The 22,271-nt window shown below is 44.9% G+C and overlaps 1 protein-coding gene across 4 annotated transcripts in view; it reads right to left on the bottom strand.

Moving 5' to 3' along the window:
* kat6a (K(lysine) acetyltransferase 6A) overlaps positions 1–6,813 on the bottom strand; it is a 34,797-nt gene extending 27,984 nt beyond the window's left edge. For 3 of the 4 annotated variants that reach the window (XM_023979044.2, XM_023979045.2, XM_023979046.2), the window contains exons 1-2: positions 6,480–6,813; positions 3,171–4,579 (exon numbers count right to left, since the gene is read on the bottom strand). In XM_023979044.2, coding sequence (XP_023834812.1) covers positions 3,171–3,830 — 660 coding nt within the window. In that variant the 5' untranslated portion in view covers positions 3,831–4,579; positions 6,480–6,813. The remainder of the gene's footprint in view (positions 1–3,170; positions 4,580–6,479) is intronic. The other variant, XM_023979047.2, reaches the window with a different exon arrangement.
* Between the last annotated feature and the right edge of the window lie 15,458 nt (positions 6,814–22,271).

The following is a 22,271-nucleotide window of genomic DNA, read 5'->3' as shown; positions in this document are numbered from 1 at the left end:
CTTCTACACGCGTGTGTGTGTCCACCCCTCTCCACGCGTGTGTGTGTCCACCCCTCTCCACGCGTGTGTACCCCTCTCCACGTGTGTGTGTGTGTGTGTGTGTTTGTGTCTCCTCCCCTCTCCCCCTGTGTGTGGGTGTGTGTGTGTGTTGTCCACCCCTCTCCCTGTGTGTGTGTGTGTGCGTCCACCCCTCCCCCTGTGTGTGTGTGTGTGTCCACCCCTCCCCCTGTGTGTGTCCACCCCCCCCTGTGTGTGTCCACCCCTCTTCCCTGTGTGTGTGTGTGTGTGTGTCCACCCCTTCCCTGTGTGTGTGTGTGTGTGTCCCTCACCCTGTGTGCGTGTTCCACCCTCTCCCTGTGTGTGTGTGTGTGTGTCCACCACCCCTCTCCCTGTGTGTGTGTGTGTCCCCACCCACCCCTCTCCCTGTGTGTGTGTGTCTGTGTGTGTGTCCACCCACCCCTCTCCCTGTATGTTGTCCCCACCCACCCCTCTCCCTGTGTGTGTGTCACCCACCCCTTCCCTGTGTGTGTGTGTGTCCCACCCCTCTCCCTGTGTTGTCACCCCTCTCCATGTGTGTGTGTGTGTCCACCCCTCTCCCTCGTGTGTGTGTGTTGTGTCCACCCCTCGCCTGCCTGTGTGTGTGGTCCACCCTCTCCCTGTGTGTTGTGTGTGTCCACCCCTCTCCCTGTGTGTGTCCACCCCTCTCGCTGTGTTGTCCACCCTCTCCCTGTGTGTGTGTGTGTGTGTGGTGCTGCGTTCCACCCCTCTCCCTGTGTGTGTGTGTGTGTGTGCGTCCCCCTCTCCCTGTCTGTGTGTGTGTGTGCGTCCACCCCTCTCCCTGTGTGTGTGGGTGTTGTTGTTTGCGTCCACCCCTCTCCCTGTGTGTGTGTGTGTGGTCCCACCCCTCTCCCTGTGGGGTGTGGTTCCACCCCTCTCCCTGTGTGTGTGTGCACCCACCTCTCCCTGTGTGTGTGTGTCCACCCCCCTCCCTGTGTGTCGCTGTTGTGTGGCGCTCCACCCCTCTCCTGTGTGTGTGTGTGCGTCCACCCCTCTCCCTGTGTGTGTGTGTGTGTCCACCCCTCTCCCTGGGGGTGGTCCACCCCCTCTCTGGTGTGTGTGTGCGTCCACCCCTCTCCCGTGTGTGTGTGTGTGCGTCCACCCCTCTCCCTGTGTGTGGTGTGTGCGTCCACCCCCTCTCCTGTGTGTGTGTGTGTGCGTCCACCCCTCTCCCTGTGTTGTGTGTGTGCGTCCACCCCTCTCCCGTGTGTGTGTGTGTGGCGTCCCCCCTCTCCCTGTTGTGTGTGTGCGTCCACCCCTCTCCCTGTGTGTGTGTGTGCGTCCACCCCTCTCCCTGTGTGTTGTGTGTGCGTCCACCCCTCTCCCTTGTGTGTGTGTGTGTGCGTCCACCCCTCTCCCTGTGTGTGTGTGTGCGTCCACCCCTCTCCCTGTGTGTGTGCGTCCACCCCTCTCCCCTGTGTGTGGCGTCCACCCCTCTCCCTGTGTGTGTGCGTCCACCCCTCTCCCTGCTGTGTGTGTGTGCTCCACCCCTCTCCCTGTGTGGTGTGTCCACCCCCCTCCCTGGTGTGTGTGCGTCCACCCCCTCCCTGTGTGTGTGCGTCCACCCCCCCTCCCGCCTGCCTGTGTGTGTCCACCCCTCGCCCTGTGTGTGTGTGTGTCTGTCCACCCTTCTCCCTGTGTGTGTGGTGTCCACCCAATCTCTGTGTGTGTTGTGTGTGTGTGTGTGTGTGTGTGTGTGTGTGTGTGTGTGTGTGTGTGTGTGTGTGTGTGTGTGTGGTCCACCCTCTCTATCCCTCCCTCACCCCCACCCAGCCCTGCAGCTGGTCACCAGTCTCTCTCGTCCTGGCATGATACTCACTGGGCGCCACGTGACTCTTCCCTGACCACCTCTTTTCCCTCTCTTTCTCCTCCTGCTGCAGGCCTGAGACAGAGGGCTGTAGAGCAGCACTCGCCCCTGGCAGCTGCCCACAGAGAACTAAGCCCAATGCTTATAGGGCACTCCGCTCACCCTGCTTCCTCCTGGAGTACACACCACCACTACACGCTGACCCGTCCCCCTGAAAGAGACAGTGAAAGCCGGACCCACTGACTGCCACAGCGATGCTCCGCTGGTCGTCTCCCCCATGGTGCTTCTCTGACCTGTGGACGGACCTGTTCTACTCAGAACTCTTTATCAGCTACGTCCCCTGCTTATATTCACAAGCTAATCTTTGAAATGTATTAAACCATTTAAGGGCTCTAAACTGACCTTTTTTCCCTTCTTTTTTTACAAGGAACACGTGTACACCTAAGTTAAAAAATGTAGGCGGACACAAACATTTAAGAACATAATTTTAAAAAATTGATATTAAAGCTAGAATCCTTACATTTTTCTYGGCGCACTGCCCACAAATTTCAAGTCACACAGGAAAATATTTAGGTTCATATGTGAGTAAAATGGTTGCACTCTAAAGCCCTGCATTTGACACCACTCACTCCAACAAAGACATTATCAATCAAGCCACGCTGTGCAYACAGTGTGATCACGCAATATGGAAGTTAATGCCCTGGAAGGAGTTAGAGGGATTTTGTTTGTGTACTGTGCACAGACTGGTTCAAGGTTTTACAAACTCTACTGCATGGCTGCCCGACCTGGCTACTAATTGCATGAGATAGTTACATTTTTGGCATTAGGTCTTCCCTGGCAGCCCTACAACCACATGGGAAACCACTTTATAAAATATCATTCTAGCTCTGCTAAGATTGATTGTGTGGTGTGCTGCCTTCAGCCTTCCTTGTTTGTTTAATTCTACATGATCATCACTGGTCTTCAACCATCTCCCTGACCACCTTCCTCTGATCAAGCCATGTACTGTCCCTCCGTCTTTAGAGGATGCATGCTCTCAGACTTGACCTCTATTGGGTGACCTAACTAAGGCTAGGCTACTCATGATGTATCGCTTGTTTGTTTTTTGCTTTTGAAGCGCTTTGAGATTTTTATAAAAAGTGCTATAGAAATGTAATTAATTATCACTTATTCTTTCCACTGCCACAGGGGACAAAAATGACAGATTGAAAACGGTTAACTGTAAAAAGAGCACTTACACTGTAGGTTTACAGAGACATTACATTGTGTTTATATTTGAGAAAGTGAATGTAGGTGCATGGCTTACCTTGTCCTTTTCGTGTGGCAGCAGGCGGACAGGTGGGAGGGAGTCCAGCGCCACGGTGCCTGTCCCATCCAACTGGGAGCTACGGCTGATGAGGTGGAACAGCGGCCCATTCTTAGCCACCCTGCCGTGGGCACACGCCCGCTTCAGTGCCACTCTCAGCTGCTGGTGGAACAGCCCAGGCCCCATGGAGCCACTGCCAGACAGGTAGGCCGCCACATCCCCCTGGCACTTGAGGAAGCGCTCAACACTTTTTAGGGTGGAGCCCCCTGGCTCATGGAGCCCCTCCAGGGAACGCTTGATCAGCTTGTTCCAGTCCAGCCCTGGTTTCTTCCCAGAGCGATGGTGGCTCCCGCCATGGCCCACATGCCCATGATGACCACCCCCTCCTCCACCGCTGCCCAGGCGGGGCTTGGGGTAGGCCAGGCGGCCGGGGTTCTCCGGATCCTTGTAAGAGTTGAGCCCCTTGTTAGAGACTTTGAGGATGGTTCCATCCTTGACACTGAGCTCCAGCTGCTCCAGTATAGTCTTGCGGTCCAGCCCATGGGACATGGACACAGCGTTGCATATCCTCTCCTCCGACGGCCGCTGCTTCTGCTTCTTCACCTTCTTGATGGCCTCTAGGATCCAGTTGGTGTACATTGGGTTGGCCAGCTTCACCATGACTGCAGCTGGAGGTCGCAATGACGACACACACACAAACACACGCCCGTAGCAGGCAAAGGGTAAGAATCCCGCGGCCCAGGCCGCCTCCTCCTCCTCCTCCTAGCCCCTCTGTCCGAAGACTATCCTTTGTCCCGGGGCCGCACAGAGAGTCCCTCAGAGCCTGGTCCTGAGCAGCACGGCAGGGAACAGCTCACCATAGCATAGGCTCCCCTGCCAACCCCCCCAATAAAGCTTGGTCCACCCACTACCTCTCCCGGCAGGGTCAGTTAGCCTGGGGGAGAGCAGTGTCGTGGAGCAGCAGGTACTAGACTAACTCTGGAGCTGTGGTGGACCCACACACACTACAACAARAACACTTAGGTTTCTCCCACTACTGCCTGTTGCAAAGGGCCGAGGGACAAACGACTACAACCTGACGATTCAGTCTCCCCTCAATGTAAATAAGAGGCTCTCAGTGTGATGTGGAAACCGTGACTGTCATCTTGAGTTGAAGATCAGTTGTACTGTAAGGGTAGAATCAGGACAGTGGGGAAAAATTTTTTTCTGTAGATTATTGGAATAAACTCTTTTGCAGAAGGATGGAAATGTGTTTCATCCGTGCGGCTCCACTCCTTCACCCTCTTTCTCTCCTTCGCTCTCCAGCGGTATCCACTTGTTCTCCGGACTGGAAGGGGACAGATCTCACCCCAGGGAGCAGCGAGGGCTGATCACCTTCATGCACAGTCAACTTCAGCAGGAAACGCACCCTGCAGAAACAAAGGACACACACATGGAAGGGTCAGAAACTATGTGAAAGAGAGAAAGCAGCAAGACGGTCACATTCTGCAGGCAAAAACTGAAAGAAAAACATGTTTAAGTTTTGTATTAGAGTTGAGGGTAATTCTGCCATTTCAAAACATTTGCTTCCTTTAGTGCCTACTGAATGTAACCCTCAAAAGACATGTACTAAGACACTCCTCAAACAACAGCAGCATGTAAACAAAGTCATGCTTGGCAACTACACACAGACACAGTTAGGGAGCACACATCTTGAGATGGATATATGCTGCCTGAAGTCTAGATCAACATTACCTGACATGAGCACTGTTTATAACACTGAACATAACAAAAACATTTAGGACAGGAAGAGAAAACCCTGAGCAGAGGGCATAGTTAGCTCAGAAGGACAGTGCCAGCCTAGCGTCTGAGTAGGTAAACATCAGCCACTGTGATGATCTCTAATGTAGATATGGAGGTAACTTTACATTCTGTTCTCCATTTTTGTGTAAATGCAGATTCTTTAAACCACAAAACCAGAACTCTCATAGTAAACACTACGGAAGAAAGCCCTACCTCCTTTATTTACATTTTATAGTATATTATCTTTATATACCTAAGAATTTCACAACATGGGCTCATGAATTGGGTGAGAAAACAGACATTGATAAAAGGTCATAACAACAACAGCCCAGATTATGGAGAACGGGAAACATTGTTGTTGAATTCTTGACATTATGATTTTGCCAAGCCACATGGTTCTCACTTTGAACAGCAAAACAAATAAACTGAAATAGCTAAATAAACAGAACACTACTAGCTATCCACATCTCATGTTTTCAGTGCCTTGGCTTGATTTCAGCAAGCATGCTAACGTTAGATATATTTGTATTCCATGTACAACAAACARGATCTTGGATTACATTTGTGCAGTAGCTGATTAATATATATCGTTAAAAAAAAGTGACCTAKGGTAGCTAACGTTAGATGTGTTCGTTATCTGGCTAAACATCTGTCTCATTACTGGTAGCTAGCTATAGTAACCATGTTAACGTTAGCCATTTATTTCAAAACAGATTGGTGTTACCGTTACTATAGCACAGTTAACTAACAGTAGTTAACGTTAGCTAGCTAGCCAAGCAATAGCCAAGTGTCTCACTTTCTCAACCTACTACTCTGTTTACTCTCACTGATATGATAGGCAATTAGCTGTGTTGCTACAAACCTTCCCGCGAACTGATATTGCTAATTTGCTTGCTAGCAGTAACGAAATAGCTCAAAACAGTAACAACGTGTAGCTAACTAGCTGTCTTAAGGAAACCAGTGCTTTGACACAATCAACAATGACAGATTCCTACAACGCCCGAGGTTTCAAACAATAACACAGGCAACAATCACAAGGAACAATCTAATTTAGAATAGAATGGATGATATTCACGATGAGATCGCTGACTGCAAATGCACAATGTAAGTTGTAAACGGCCATAACCGCTATCGGGAAAGTGACAAAATGACGACTTCATAGTGGATAATTTTTCAACGTTACAATATATGTTCTATGGCCGTTCGGCCTCCTTCGCCTCGGCTCTGGGTGAAAATATTTCCCGCAAGACGCGTCTCTACACACGGCTACCTATCCCTCACCTTTCCTTACTTCCTTCCTGCATCACCCACCCACATAGTGCCTGCGGACTGCGATGCGGTGAAGACAAGGCCGTTGGAGCGAAGTAGGCCTCCGCTCGCTCCCCCCCCCCCCTCGCGATCTTCATCTCCCGTACCCCTTTCCCTCTACCTCTCGCGGTTCCCAGAAAGCTAGGACTGGTCCAGTTCGGGTTTCAAAGGGAAGCTCGGAGACCTTGTAATATCCTCTCCCCACTAGCCGCTACTCACCGGAATTTCGTGTCGAGTTGCCGAAGAGAATGTGCCAAAAATCCTTCGAATCCGAGACAACAACAAGCCCAAAAATGCAGCCAGAGACCAGAGGCTCCAAAGCTGACGCCATCTTTGAGTGAAACAGCAGCTCAGCTAGTGGGGGAGGGGGAACAGTCGGGGCCAGGGACCGTCTGCGTCGTTCAAACTGCAAAGCCGAGTGGACAGGAAAACTCAATGCAAGGGGAGAGGGGGGGACAACGGAGTTGTAGCTGTGAGGGGTGGATGTCGGTTGAACACATGAAATGGAAGAAAGGGAGGGACAGATGGTGGAGCAGAAAAAAAGGATAGAAAGGTGTTCTTGCTGTCTCCACTGGGCGCGCGCGCACACAGAGAGTGTCATTTAAGGGAACGTCTGAATTTATACATTTTACAGCTGGCTCGTGAGAGAAAAATCAAAGCAACTGAGTGTGGTTTTAAATGAGAGGGTATTTAAAGATCAAAGCGAGAGCCATCTCTACACAGCCCAGTAGGTTCTGCAATCTATTGTAGAGGCTCTGTTATCTATTAGAGCAGGAGGATGAACCAGCAAAGATACAGTGCCCCAAATAAATATCGGAGGCTTGTTACTAGTATCCGACTACGCTAGTATCATTCGACAAAGCGTATCTGTTTAGGTTGATCGCTGGTTCCTCGCCAGTCAGATTATTATGGCTAATATATTCATACCACAATAAAACGATTATTTTAAATGATCGCAATGCTGAGCAACAGAGAACCACACCAATCGACACCGGAAGAAACGACCATAAATTGTAATTGACAGGTGAATCTTGTAACACCTTTTCCCGCTCATGAATGTTCTGCATTTCAGAAGGGGAGCTGTTTTCAAACAATATGGTATTMTTTGAAATAATAGCATATTTTTCATTTGCATATCATTTGGACATTTAGGGAACATTTCTTGATATCTCACTACACGATCTCTGAATCTACAAGTGCCACATTATGTGCTAAGTGCATTATGTCTTGTAGGGCTACATCATGCATGGATCAGTTTAATGTTATCAGTGAGTGATCTTATTCATACGATTGTATATGATTATATCAACAATGTATAATACATTCAAATTGTCACATCCTACTGGTCACAGAGGTCAATTCAACGTATTTTCCACATTGGTTCAACGTAATTGAATTGAAATGACGTTGAAACAACGTTGATTCAACCAGTGTGTGCCCAGTGGGTTGGAACTGAAGAAATGAATTACATTCTTTAGTTTGCTTTTTGTTGAATAGAAAACATCAACGCCTGCCTGTATATCAACCAGGCAAAGACCAGCCCTCCCTATTAAAACTCCCTATTCATGATGATCTTATGATCTCCCTGGACGCTAAATTAAATGATGTGAAGCTTTGTTTAAAATGATTAGCACCCTGCAGTCCTCAGAGAGGGATTATCAAGTCATAAAGGGAGCAATTAGATCATAGGAGGTTTTCACTGGTTAGAAAAACCATATGAGACAAAACATATGCACATTAAAGTAGCTACCCGTATGACACAGTAAGTAGGTAGGTAGATAGGAATGTAGGCAGGCAGGCAGGCTATTGTAGTAGCTTTTGACAGACGATAAATATATGAGTGCAAAAAACATTCTAAACCAGCATGAAACTACCATTATCACATCAAATCAAATTGTATTGCTCACATACATACAGGCAAAAAAGTATTTAGTCAGCCACCAATTGTGCAAGTTCTCCCACTTAAAAAGATGAGAGAGGCCTGTAATTTTCATCATAGGTACACTTCAACTATGACAGACAAAATGAGAAAAAAAAATCCAGAAAATCACATTGTAGGATTTTTAATGAATTTATCTGCAAATTATGGTGGAAAATAAGTATTTGGTCACCTACAAACAAGCAAGATTTCTGGCTCTCACAGACCTGTAACTTCTTCTTTAAGAGGCTCCTCTGTCCTCCACTCGTTACCTGTATTAATGGCACCTGTTTGAACTTGTTATCAGTATAAAAGACACCTGTCCACAACCTCAAACAGTCACACTCCAAACTCCACTATGGCCAAGACCAAAGAGCTGTCAAAGGACACCAGAAACAAAATTGTAGACCTGCACCAGGCTGGGAAGACTYAATCTGCAATAGGTAAGCAGCTTGGTWTGAAGAAATCAACTGTGGGAGCAATTATTAGGAAATGGAAGACATACAAGACCACMGATAATCTCCCTCYATCTGGGGCTCCACGRAAGATCTCACCCCGTGGGGTCAAAARGATCACAAGAACGGTGAGCAAAAATCCCAGAACCACAKGGGGGGACCTAGTGAATGACCTGCAGAGAGCTGGGACCAAAGAAACAAAGCCTACCATCAGTAACACACTACGCCGCCAGGGACTCAAATCCTGCAGTGCCAGACGTGTCCCCKTGCTTAAGCCAGTACATGTCCAGGCCCGTCTGAAGTTTGCTAGAGAGCATTTGGATGATCCAGAAGAAGATTGGGAGAATGTCATATGGTCAGATGAAACCAAAATATAACTTTTTGGTAAAATCTCAACTCGTCGTGTTTGGAGGACAAAGAATGCTGAGTTGCATCCAAAGAACACCATACCTACTGTGAAGCATGGGGGTGGAAACATCATGCTTTGGGGCTGTTTTTCTGCAAAGGGACCAGGACGACTGATCCGTGGAAAGGAAAGAATGAATGGGGCCATGTATCGTGAGATTTTGAGTGAAAACCTCCTTCCATCAGCAAGGGCATTGAAGATGAAACGTGGCTGGGTCTTTCAGCATGACAATGATCCCAAACACACCGCCCGGGCAACGAAGAAGTGGCTTCGTAAGAAGCATTTCAAGGTCCTGGAGTGGCCTAGCCAGTCTCCAGATCTCAACCCCATAGAAAATCTTTGGAGGGAGTTGAAAGTCCGTTTGCCCAGCAACAGCCCCAAAACATCACTGCTCTAGAGGAGATCTGCATGGAGGAATGGGCCAAAATACCAGCAACAGTGTGTGAAAACCTTGTGAAGACTTACAGAAAACGTTTGACCTCTATCATTGCCAACAAAGGGTATATAACAAAGTATTGAGATAAACTTTTGTTATTGACCAAATACTTATTTTCCACCATAATTTGCAAATAAATTCATTAAAAATCCTACAATGTGATTTTCTTGATTTTTTTCCCTCATTTTATCTGTCATAGTTGAAGTGTACCTATGATGAATATTACAGGCCTCTCATCTTTTTAAGTGGGAGAACTTGCACAATTGGTGGCTAACTAAATACTTTTTTGCCCCACTGTATATTTAGCAGATGTTATTGCGGGTGTAGCGAAAGGCTTGTAAATGGCATACATCTTAAAATATTAGAAAATGGTATCTTTCAAATATTTCAGTATTATAGTGATCATAAAATGAAACTGAACATAAGTTTGTTGAGATATGTATTGAGACCATAACCCCCCAAGTGCACAACCTGAACATAAACATATAGCAATCAACATCAATGAATAATGTCATGCACTATGACAGATCTATGACAGAGATCATATCAATTAATGCAGAAGTCTGGTTTAACAAAAACAGTGGAAACACCCCCTGGATGTGAGTAAAAGGATGCATGGTTTTCTGCCAGACAGATCAACAGTGGGACTTTTGTTTTGGTCCATGCTGCTGTTTACATACTGGCCTATGAGGGGTTCAGAGAGGGCATTATATATTCTGATATTTCTTTATTTAAACAATTTTTTGCTAGGTATTATTACTGCACTGTTGGAGCTAGAAACACAAGTTTTTCGCTGCACCTGCAAATCTGTGTACGTGGCCAATGGACTTTGATTTGATTTGATTTTTACAGACAGGCAGGGTGCACAGACAGGAGGAGAGGCACTAACCAATAACTGCCAAWAGCCTTGGCAGCTATAAAGACGGTCAGACAACTAGATTTTGAGCAGTAGAGAAAGACAATATCACAGAGTATCAAATAACGAATGAAAACATAAGGGAACATGAAAAGAAAATCCTTCTATGCCTGTTGCATTTAGTCAAAGAGAATACTTTATTTTGTAAACACAATGAAGAAACACTGCTGACATTACATACATGCATTCATGTGTAAAGAGGGTTGAATAGTCAGTGCAGCTGTGAGTAACTGACTGCAGTCAATCTGTGCAGTGGTGACGCCGGACCCATATAACTGTGCAAAGTTCCTGTTTTGGGGGTTGGGTGAGTGAGAGCTGTTGAGTCCTGCACAGATAGCTAGGCAGTGGCCAGGACTGCTTTTGTTCATGTGAACTAGCAAGCTTCCTGCTGTGGCTGGCTCCTAGCCAAGTCCCAAAACCCCACAGCTCACACCCCTCCCATCCTGGAATGGGCTGCTGAAACATAAAAAGGACATTTCCAGGCCTGTCCGGCAAGAGCATGTCCCCACCCATCTCCACCCCCATGGCCCCTATTCCCTCCCCTCCCTCAATCCAAAGGGGACAGAGAGCAGCTGGAAGGTAAAGTGCAGCTTGTTGGAAACCCAGAGCCAGGGCCCCGCCTGACTGGACACACTCCAGGGATTGAGGTTTGAATTTAAAGTCAAGCCAGACACCTCTCACACACTCACAAAGTGGTGGAGAACTCTTTGCAGTCTTTCCTCTTTCTGAAATTCAGCTGAAAACACACGCTCCTCTGCTAGTAACTTAAAGTACTTTTAAAGTGCCTTGAAGTACACTTCTCTGTCATAGACATTGCCCAATTGAAAGATAAAGGAAGAGGTTGTTTGGAAAACTCTGAGGTTTGACAAATCAATTGTCTCGCTGACTGTGCCTTGCAATCCTTTCAGTGTGAGTACATTTAGAGATGTGCCACTGACAAGGTAATTTAGATTAACAACTAATTCTGACTCTAATWTAATTAATCCTAAGTGGTGGAGTTCTGTATTCAGTAACAATGAAAGACAGTAGCGCTACAGTACTGACATATCTATGACAAAGAGCTTTGTCAACTGTAACAAATCTGCATGTCCATGAAGGAACCTGTTGGTTCAAAACAGGAATATTACTCTGTCATAATGCAAGGCATTACTGTGACATACTCATTGTTGTACATGCAATTTGGGTCCCTTTGGTACTGCTACCATAGCCAAACCCTGTTGGAGAGAATCCATTGGCTAAGGCATCATTCCAAAACACTGCTAGTTTGCCATACCCCAAAATCACAGAATTCTCAGACAAGTCTAGACCTTACAGCGGGATGCATGTCATAATTTAACGCCTCCCTTTTCATGTGTTAAGAGAGGAACATTATTGAAGGTGGTAAAACACATTTGGTGGTTTAACTCTGGCTTAGCTCCATTTCTGCCATGGGCATGTTCCTAGGGGGATAAACAGCCCCCAGTCCATTCAGTGTGTTGTTGGACTCCCTTTGTCTTTCCCAGACACAAACTGGGTTAAGGCTAGGACTCTCCCCTGGGGCTATAGTCCCTGATACACAGTGGTACCACATGCCGCTCTGCCTGAGAGGAGTCAGCGAAGGGATATCGAGGCCCCAAGTTGTATTTATCCAGAAGGTTCTTCAAACAGAGAAGAATGCTGCAATATCCTGGATGATCAGTGTTTCTGTTGACTATTTACATATTTATTTAGATTATTTCAAAAGAAAAAACAAACATTACACACAGAAAAAGTTGCGAGATTGGTGTACCCCACGTGATTTATGTCTTCTACAGTATGTCTTCTCCTACAAAAATAAGCTTGAGCATTCCCATGGACCAGTCAGTCTATAGACCTTGAGTTGTAATGTGTAGTCTCATACACTGAGCAGGATGCACCTCAGACAACAATGCCCCCTCCAAGACCCTTTCGCATTCCTGTGGGCCCTATTGGCGGGCTGGGGACTTAACCTCTGGAGCTCATTGTCTGCACTGCTTCTCTTCCACTCTGTCTCTGCAGACTCCCATAGTATATCCCCATTTTCTCACGCAACACTTACTTTCTCAATAATCTCCTTCTCATAAGCCTTCTCAATAACTAGTATCACCAGTGCTTCTGCTTTATTAGCTTCATTATGAGTTGGAATGAATGACTACTGGGGGCATGTGGGTTTGTCAATTAATTAACCTATAGGTAATGGAGAGTTCTTTGATATCTTAAGTGTTCTGTGGATATGCCTCTCCTTGAATACTCCCTGTTAATATCATTGATACGTATTCAAGATTATGACCCATATGAAATTTCAACATGGGTTACTTTTAGGTTGAGCCCTTATGTCGTAGATCAAATAAAACACATGGTGTAAGTCCTCGCTAAGTATTCTATGATCCTCATTATTCATTTAGCCATTCAAGATAGCACATAATTAGGATCAGGTTTGTGTACAGATCTGTATGTTTGTCTCCCCCCTGTGTCGACCAGGGGAAACTAGAAAGATCGGGGGGAAATACGTTTAGAGCATATTTTTCTCATAAGATGCAGTAACGTCTCCCATAATGTACTATAGCCATGATGTCGGAGATAGTAGAATTGTTCAAATAAACAGGAAATGGGCATGTCACAGCTAATCTACAGGCCCTCTGTCCGCTGCCACATGCCCATAGAAGACCATTGCCTGTACTTCCTCTATAAGGTCATCAGTCTGCCACAACTTAACCTTTCTCCATCTACATCACAGACACAATTTACCTCCAGGCTAAGTCCCACTCCCTCCCYATCCACTTGGAATCACAACAACCCCTTTTACTGCGGGCAGCCAGCCAGGGCCTGGAAGTCCTCACTGATACCACCGCAAACAGAGAGAGCTTTAAGGTTGTCAATAATGACTCCATTTACTTAACACCGACCCAAACAACTGCTAATTTATCATGGTTGACGTCTGTCATGAACGGAGACAGATCATTTCTCACAGTCACAACCCCAAAGTTAATTTCTACAGATTCAGATCAGGGGCATATTCATTATGCAAAACCTAATGCAACAACCAAAATGAGCGTTTGTTATTGAACCAATGCATGTAGTCCATCCATCTCTGTTTCCGACTGTTTTCTTCTGTTTGGTGCCTAATGAATACGACCCCAGTATATATTTTTTGCAAGCCTTCCTGGGTAGCCTACTTCTATTATCCCTTCAAGGTCACACAGCGTCTAGTTAGTATCATCCCTGTGGTGGGCTAGTCATCTCTGATATGGAGCCTTSTCCAGTGTCATGTTTATATTGACATTTTAGCCATTTAGCAGATGCTCTTATCCAGAGCGACTTACAATCAGTGCATTCATCTTCATTAGTGTATTCATAAGGTTCTGAACCACACGAGGCTGGTGAGGGGAGGACAGCTCAAAATAATGCCTGGAATGGAGTGAACGGAATGGTATTGAACACATGGAAACTATGTGTGTGATGTGTTTGATACCATTCCTAAAATTCCGTTCCAGCCATTACTATGAGCCTGTCCTCCCCAATTAAGGCGCCACCAGCCACCTGTGTTTTGAACCATGATTACGTTCTCGTCTAGGTTCTCCACATCGAAAACCTCATGCTATAATAGGTCCACTGGGGAATGAGCTTCCCTCAGAAACACACAGAGATACACACACAGGCAAACTACCCACTGAGCACAGACGTCATCAGTTCAATGTCTAGTTTTGATTTATATCTGGTTGAGTTGTCAACTAAAGTAAATTCTACGTAAAATACAAATAAAATGTCACCATCTCATTGGATTGACGTTAAAAGTTAGGTGATAAAAAATAGGAAATGGCGTTACGTCGATTACTTTTTGCAAATCCAATAATTTTTCGACATTGATTCAATGTCATCACATATATTTTAGGGGGTTGAAATGATGGGGAAAGAACTTTGATTCAACCAGGGTATGTTCCTCACCTCATCCCAAAGACACACCTTGTCAGATTGTGTCTCATCTAGTCCAGACATGCCCAGAACTCTTCTCTTATAGGTGTTCTATATTCTTCAACTGGGCAGCAGCACAGCTCTTCAGTTTAATGGCTGTCCCTCACTCAGAACATATTGTATGTTGGTTTGGCTTGTTAACATACCGCAAGTCACTTGTCAATCAAGTGACCACCACAATTCTATTCTACTTAATATTCTATTCAAATTAGACTTGTATTTTATTTACTCATATAAGAGCCCTGGGGCGAGTCACCAGCCAGCTAACACTACTACAACCATAGTAGCTGGACAGATCAGGAGAAAAACACAAATAGATTGGAGGAAGCCCACTGTGCACAGACGTCAATTCAATATCTATTCCACGTTGGTTCAACGTCATTTTATTGAAATGCCGTGGAAACAACGTTCGTTGATTCAACCAGTGTGATCCCAGTGGGAGGGGCCCTAGGAGCCCTTGGTGTTGCAGTAGTCCCCTCCACTCTTTGTTTCCCTCATCCTTCTGCTGTCCTTAGCTTTACAGGAAACCCATGCAGAGCTGAGGGAGAGTGCATGAATAATAGAAAGTTGAGAGCACAGATCCTCATCCTACTATAACACTAAGGTCCCGAGGAGCAGATATGAACAAAACTGTTAACACCATTCACCTCCTTAGCAGAGAAGGGATGTGTGGTGTAGAATGTATGTAACATTATATAAATCTAGTGTTATCTTGTTATTAAGGAAAGTTTTCTTTTGTTGGAATAGCTTTTGCACAATGTGTAAAAACAGATGTAGTGCAAGATCTTGTAAATCACTCATAAGTATCAATGACCCTATCGGTAAATGTTATTGTTCCATGAGCAGGAAATAACAATTGTGTTATTTATCACCTGGTGTCACACTCACTTTCTATTTAGAAGGATAGGTCGGCCTGCCAGGCCTATATAGTATATTAAAACCTGAGATCATAAAGTGGACCTATCCAGCAACAGCTGGAAAGTGCAGTGTAACATATAGGCCTACTACACACACACGTTGATGATTGAGAGAGGGAATGATAGAGTAGACGAGGAGAGGTTCAGTGGAAAGAATGGACTCCATTTTTGTAACTCTCCCTCCAGCTGTCAGCCCGCTCTATCCCATGGGGGGTTGCCACGGTGACAAGAGGCCACATGTCTTAGGGGCGTCTTTTTGGTCAAAGGACTCCATTGTTCTTGTGTTAAGCCGTGTTCTCTATGCCCGTCTGCCAGGCCCAGGGACAGAGGCTTCACACCCCGACACTCACACCACACACACAGCCCCACTGAACCCATTAAGTAGTAGGAGACGACACATTCAGCCCTACACTGCAATTACAGCACATATCACTTTTATAGACAGAAATTAAGGAACAAAGCTATTTATATGAGTCCAACTACAAGGATAGAACAAAGACAAATTGATCAATGACTCAGATTCTACTAATGATCTTATGTAAAAAAGACAAACTTATAACAAATAAGAATGTGTGTTCAAGTATTTCTTAGCGTGTTTTTAAAATGGCAGATTATTCCACATAGTAGTACAATGGCAAAACATCCAACAATGGATTGAATGTCAAGTAGTTGAGTAGGCCTGATGATGTATGTATTGTCCTACTGGCTCCACCAGATGGTGACATGTACCCACCTGGCCAAAATAACAAGAGGGATCTTGAAATAAAAAAATTGGTAATAAATCACTGCTTTACCCTTAGTTTACACACTTGACATAGACAAACTATATTTGTCTTGTAATACAGGAAACAGAGGAGCGAGCACGCCCCCATTCACATCGATGGGGCTGTAGTGGAGTGGGTCGAGAGCTTTAAGTTCCTCTGTGTCCACGTCACTAAGGAATTATCATTGTCCAGACACACCCACATAGTTGTGATGAGTGCACGACAGCACCTCTTCCCCCTCAGAAGGCTGAAAAGATTTGGTACGGACCCTCAGATCCTCAGAAAGGTCTACAGCTGTACCATTGAGAGCATCTTGACTGGCAGCATCACCGCTTGGTACGGCAGCTGCAAGGAACCTGACCTCAAGACGCTATAGACGGTGGTGAGTACGGCCCGGTGCATCACTAGGGCCGAGCTCCCTGCCATCCAGGACCTCTATACCAGATGGTGTCAGATGAAGGCCCAAAACATTTTCAAAGATTCCAGCCCCCCAGACCATAGACTGTTCTCTCTACTACTGCACGTCAAGCGGTACCAGTGCACCAAGTCTGGAACCAACACTACCCTGTAGAGCTTATACCCCAGAGCCATGGCTGCTAAACCGTTAAATAGCGCAATCAAATGGCTACCCAGACTAGCTGCATTGACCTTTTTTTTTGCACTAACTCTCCTGCACTGGCTCTACCCACACACTCAAACATATTTACACTGACTACCCAACACACATACTACATACGCCCACACAACAAGAACATGCATATAGACGCCACACACTTGCCACATACACTGCTGCCACTGTCTATTATCTATCATGTTGCCTCGTCACCCCTACCTATATGTACATAGCTACATCAATTACCTTGTACTCCTGTAAATCGACTCAGTACTGGTACTCCCTGTATATAACCATGTTATTTTTACTCATTCTATTTATTTCCTGTGTCACTATTTCTATAATTTTTATATTCCACTTTAACTCTGCATTGTTGGAAAAGGACACGTAAGTAAGCATTTCAATGTTAGTGTACACCTGTTGTTTACATATGACAAATATTAGATCTTTTTTATTATTGGATGGGTTGGATATGGCTCTGGCTACATTTATTATTAGAAATACATACAGTCATGTGAAAAAGTAAATACATCCCCTGAAAAGTAGTCATTTTTTGTAAATATTTGGACAGATGTATATGAAGTCTTTACTTCAACACTATTGACAGATAAAGGTAACCTAATTTAATAAAAGAAACAGATTATACTTTGCAATAATTTATTAATAAAAAAAAAATCTACAGAAATGCAATACCATAGTGCGAAAAAAAGAAGTACACCCCTAGCTTCAATAGCTGGTGTTGCCCCCTTTGGCTGAAATAACTTCATGTAGCCCCAAACCATAATGCCACCGCCTCCATGCTTTACAGTTGATATGAGGTTCTTCTGTTCAAAGGCCGTGTTTCGTTTTTGCCAAAGATGCGGCCAAACAACTCTACCTTTGACTCATCTGTCCAGAGCACATTGTTCCAGTAGTTTGGTCTTTACCCAGGTGTTGTCTGGCAGACGTCAGTCTTGATATTCTTTTTTTGAGAGCAGAGGCTTCTTCCTGACCTCCCACGTAGGCCAAGTTTGTGAAGTCTCTTTCTGACAGTTGACTCATGCACTTCGATATTGATTGTGGCAAGAGAGGCCTGTAGATCCCTTGATGTTACCCTGGGATTTTTAGAGACTTCTATGAGCATCTTTCGGTCAGCTCTTGGGCTGAATTTGGTGGGACGACCTGTCCTAGGTAGATTGCCAGTGGTCTGGAATTTTCTCCATTTGTGGATGATCCATCGGACAGTGGAACATTGTACTTCGAATTGCTTGGAAATGGATTTGTAACCCCTCCCATACTCATGGCATCAATAATGTTACTTCTGAAGTCCTCTGAGGTCTTTTGATCTTGGCATGATGTGTTACCACATAGCCATATGGTTAAGACAAAACCAGACCAAGTTTCTAATCTTTATGGAAGGTTGGATCCTCCCAATGTACTCTCTAATGATTTCCTAATCATTTGCACCTGTTTTGGGGCACCTGATCCTAATTTTAGCCATTTTAGGTGATGGTAAAGGTAGGGGTGTACACATTTTTTTCTGCATAAGGAAATTGCATTTGTGTTTATTTTAATAGTATAACATTTTCAAAGCAAATGTTTTTGTGTGTAATTTGTTAAATTGGGTTACCTCTATCAATGAATGTGGTTGGAATTTACTTTCAAAAGGGTGTACTTACTTTTTCACATGACTGTATATGGCTCTAGATGTAGCCAGTTACATCCCTTTACGTAATTATATGGTCACCTCACCTACCTATGAAAATATGGATTTCTCCAAATGTTTTATCATGAACATAGGAGACCAATATTCAATCTACATTTCTGTGGTTATGTATTTTCTTGTCACTACACTTGTCTTTGGGATTTAGATGAGGGGAGAGTGACCTCTACTGGCCAACTATCAACATACAGAATTAACTGTCTAATAAAATACAATACATGACCAAAAGTATGTGGACACCTGCTTGTCGAACATCTCATTCCAAAATCAATATGGAGTTTGCTGCTAAAACACCCTCCACCCTTCTGGGAAGGCTTTCCACTAGATGTTGGAGCATTGCTGCGGAGACTTGCTTCCATTCAGCCACAAGAGCATTAGTGAGGTTGGGCACGGAGACATGGCTTGTTCGATGGGGTTGAGGAGGTCATGGCTCTGTGCAGGCCAGTCAAGTTCTTCCACACCGATCTCGACAAACCATTTCTGTATGGACCTCGCTTTGTGCACGGGAGCGTTGTTATGCTGAAACCGGAGAGAACCTTCCCTAAAAAGTTGCTACAAAGTTGGAAGCACATAATCMTCTAGAATGTCATTGTATGCTGTAGCGTTACGATTTCAGTTCACTGGAACTAAGGGGCCTAGCCCGAACCACGAAAAACAGCCCCAGGCCATTATTCCTCCTCCACCAAACTTTACAGTTGGCACAAAGCATTGGGGCAGGTAGTGTTCTCCTGGCATCCGTCAAACTCAGATTCGTCCGTCAGACTGCCAGATGGTGACACATCACTCCAGAGAACACGTTTCCACTGCTCCAGAGTCCAATGGCAGCGAGCTTTACACCACTCCAGCTGATGCTTGGCATTGCGCATGGTAATCTTAGGCTTGTGTGCAGCTGCTCTGCCATGGAAACCCATTTCATGAAGCTTCCAACAAAAAAATATTTTGCTGATGTTGCTTCCAGAGGAAGTTTGGAACTAGGTAGTGAGTGTTGGAACTGAGAACAGACGATTTTTACGTGCTACGCGCTTTAGCACTCGGCGGTCCCGTTCTACCACTTCGCGGCTGAGCCGTTGTTGCTCCTAGATGTTTCCACTTCACAATAACAGCACTTACAGTTGACTGGGGCAGCTCGAGCAGGGCAGAAATTTGGCAAACTGACTTGTTGGAAAGGTGGCACATAGGAGACCCCTCCTGTCTCAGCCTCCAGTATTTATGCTGCAATAGTTTGTGTCGGGGGGCTAGGATCAGTGTTTTATCTGGAGTATTTCTCCTGTCTTATCCGGTGTCCTGTGTGAATTTAAGTATGCTCCCTCTAACTCTCTTCTCTCGGAGGACCTGAGCCCTAGGACCATGCCTCAGGACTACCTGGCCTGATGACTCCTTGTTGTCCCCAGTCCACCTGGTCGTGCTAATGCTCCAATTTCAACTGTTCTGCCTGCGGCTATGGAACCCTGACCTGTTCACTGGACGTGCTACCTTGTCCTGGACCTGCTGTTTTCGACTCTCTCTCTCTACCGCACTTGCTGTCTCTGACTCTGAATGATCGGCTATGAAAAGCCAACTGACATTTACTCCTGAGGTGCTGACCTGTTGCACCCTCTACAACCACTGTGATTACTTTTATTTGACCCTGCTGGTCATCTATGAATGTTTGAACATCTTGGCCATGTACCGTTACAATCTCCTGGCCACCCCTCAGAGTCTGGTTCCTCTCTAGGTTTCTTCCTAGGATCCTGCCTTTTTAGGGAGTTTTTCCTAGCCACCGTGCTTCTACATCTGCATTGCTTGCTGATTGGGCTGTTAGGCTGGGTTTCTGTATAGCACTTTGTGACATCTGCTGATGTAAAAAGAGCTTTATAAATACATTTGATTGATTGACGATGGCATGTTAAAAGTCACAAAAAAAGTCACAAAGCTCTTTAGTAAGGTTATCCTACTGGCAATGTTTGTCTATGGAGATTGCATGGCTGTGTGCTCAAATTTATACACCTGTCAGCAACAGGTGGCTGAAACCGAATCCACTACTTTTGTATATAGTGTATATGACCCATGCAAAGACCATTTTTTTAATCGCATACATTAGTCATCTGCTATTTTATTTATTTATGTATTTACCATATCAATATGTAGAGCCGAATGTTTTCCTTTCCATTAGCTAAAACATCCATTTCATAACTATACATTTTAGGGTGAAAAAGCATGATTCAGTTTAGGCTCTCTGTAAAAGCCACATTAGAGACAAGGAAAAATACATCCGGTCCAAAGGGGAAATGAATACCAGTAAGACTAAATACAATGGTATTTAATGTTGACATTTAATATTCACTATGATTACCAGTTGAGTTAGTATTGATTGGTAAGTCAGTAGATAATTGTGTGTATATTGACTAGCTTGGTTCGGGAAACCAGATCACTGCAGTCTAATCTATTGTAGGAAATAACTATAGCAGTAACTTTAATTGTTTAGAATTAAAAATATATACACTACCAGTCAAGTTTAACACCTACTCATTCAAGGGTTTCTTTATTTTTACTATTTCCTACATTGTAGAATAATAGTGAAGACATCAAAACTATGAAATAACACATGGAATTATGTAGTAACCAAAAGTGTTAAACAAAACAAAATATAGCCACCCTTTGCCTTGATGACAGCTTTGCACTCTTGGCATTCTCTCAACTAGCTTTTTTATTTTATTTAACTAGGCAAGTCAGTTAAGAACAAATTCTTATTTTCAATGACGGAACTGCCTTGTTCAGGGGCAGAACAACAGATTTTTACCTTGTCACTTCGGGGATTCGATCTTGCAACCTTTCGGGTTACTAGTCCAACTCTCTAACCACTAGGCTACCAGCCGCCCCAAGCTTCACGAGGTAGTCACCTGGAATGCATTTCAATTAACAGGTGTGCCTTCTAAAAAATACATGTGTGGAATTTCTTTCCTTCTTAATGCGTTTGAGCTTATCAGTTGTGTTGTGATAAGGTAGGGGTGGTACACAGAAGATATACATATTTGGTAAAAGACCAAGTTCATATTATGGCAAGAACAGCTCAAATAAGCAAAGGGAAATAATAGTCCAACACTTTTCTGGTTACTACATCATTCCATAGTTTTGATGTCTTCACTATTATTCTACGACGTAGAAAATAGTTTAAATTTTTTTTTWAACTTGAATGAATAGCTGTTCCATAACTTTTGACCGGTAGTGTATATACACTGCTCAAAAAAATAAAGGGAACACTAAAATAACACATCCTAGATCTGAATGAATGAAATATTCTTATTAAATACTTTTTTCTTTACATAGTTGAATGTGCTGACAACAAAATCACACAAAAATTATCAATGGAAATCAAATTTATCAACCCATGGAGGTCTGGATTTMGAGTCACACTCAAAATTAAAGTGGAAAACCACATTACAGGCTGATCCAACTTTGATGTAATGTCCTTAAAACAAGTCAAAATGAGGCGCAGTAGTGTGTGTGGCCTCCACGTGCCTGTATGACCTCCCTACAATGCCTGGGCATGCTCCTGATGAGGTGGCGGATGGTCTCCTGAGGGATCTCCTCCCAGGACCTGGACTAAAGCATCCGCCAACTCCTGGACAGTCTGTGGTGCAACGTGGCGTTGGTGGATGGAGCGAGACATGATGTCCCAGATGTGCTCAATTGGATTCAGGTCTGGGGAACAGGCGGGCCAGTCCATAGCATCAATGCCTTCCTCTTGCAGGAACTGCTGACACACTCCAGCCACATGAGGTCTAGCATTGTCTTGCATTAGGAGGACCCAGGGCCAACCGCACCAGCATATGGTCTCACAAGGGGTCTGAGGATCTCATCTCGGTACCTAATGGCAGTCAGGCTACCTCTGGCGAGCACATGGAGGGCTGTGCGGCCCCCAAAGAAATGCCACCC

This window comes from Salvelinus sp. IW2-2015, linkage group LG33, assembly GCF_002910315.2.
Source record: "Salvelinus sp. IW2-2015 linkage group LG33, ASM291031v2, whole genome shotgun sequence".
Lineage (NCBI taxonomy): Eukaryota > Metazoa > Chordata > Actinopteri > Salmoniformes > Salmonidae > Salvelinus > Salvelinus sp. IW2-2015.
This window is presented reverse-complemented; position numbering and strand designations above follow the sequence as displayed.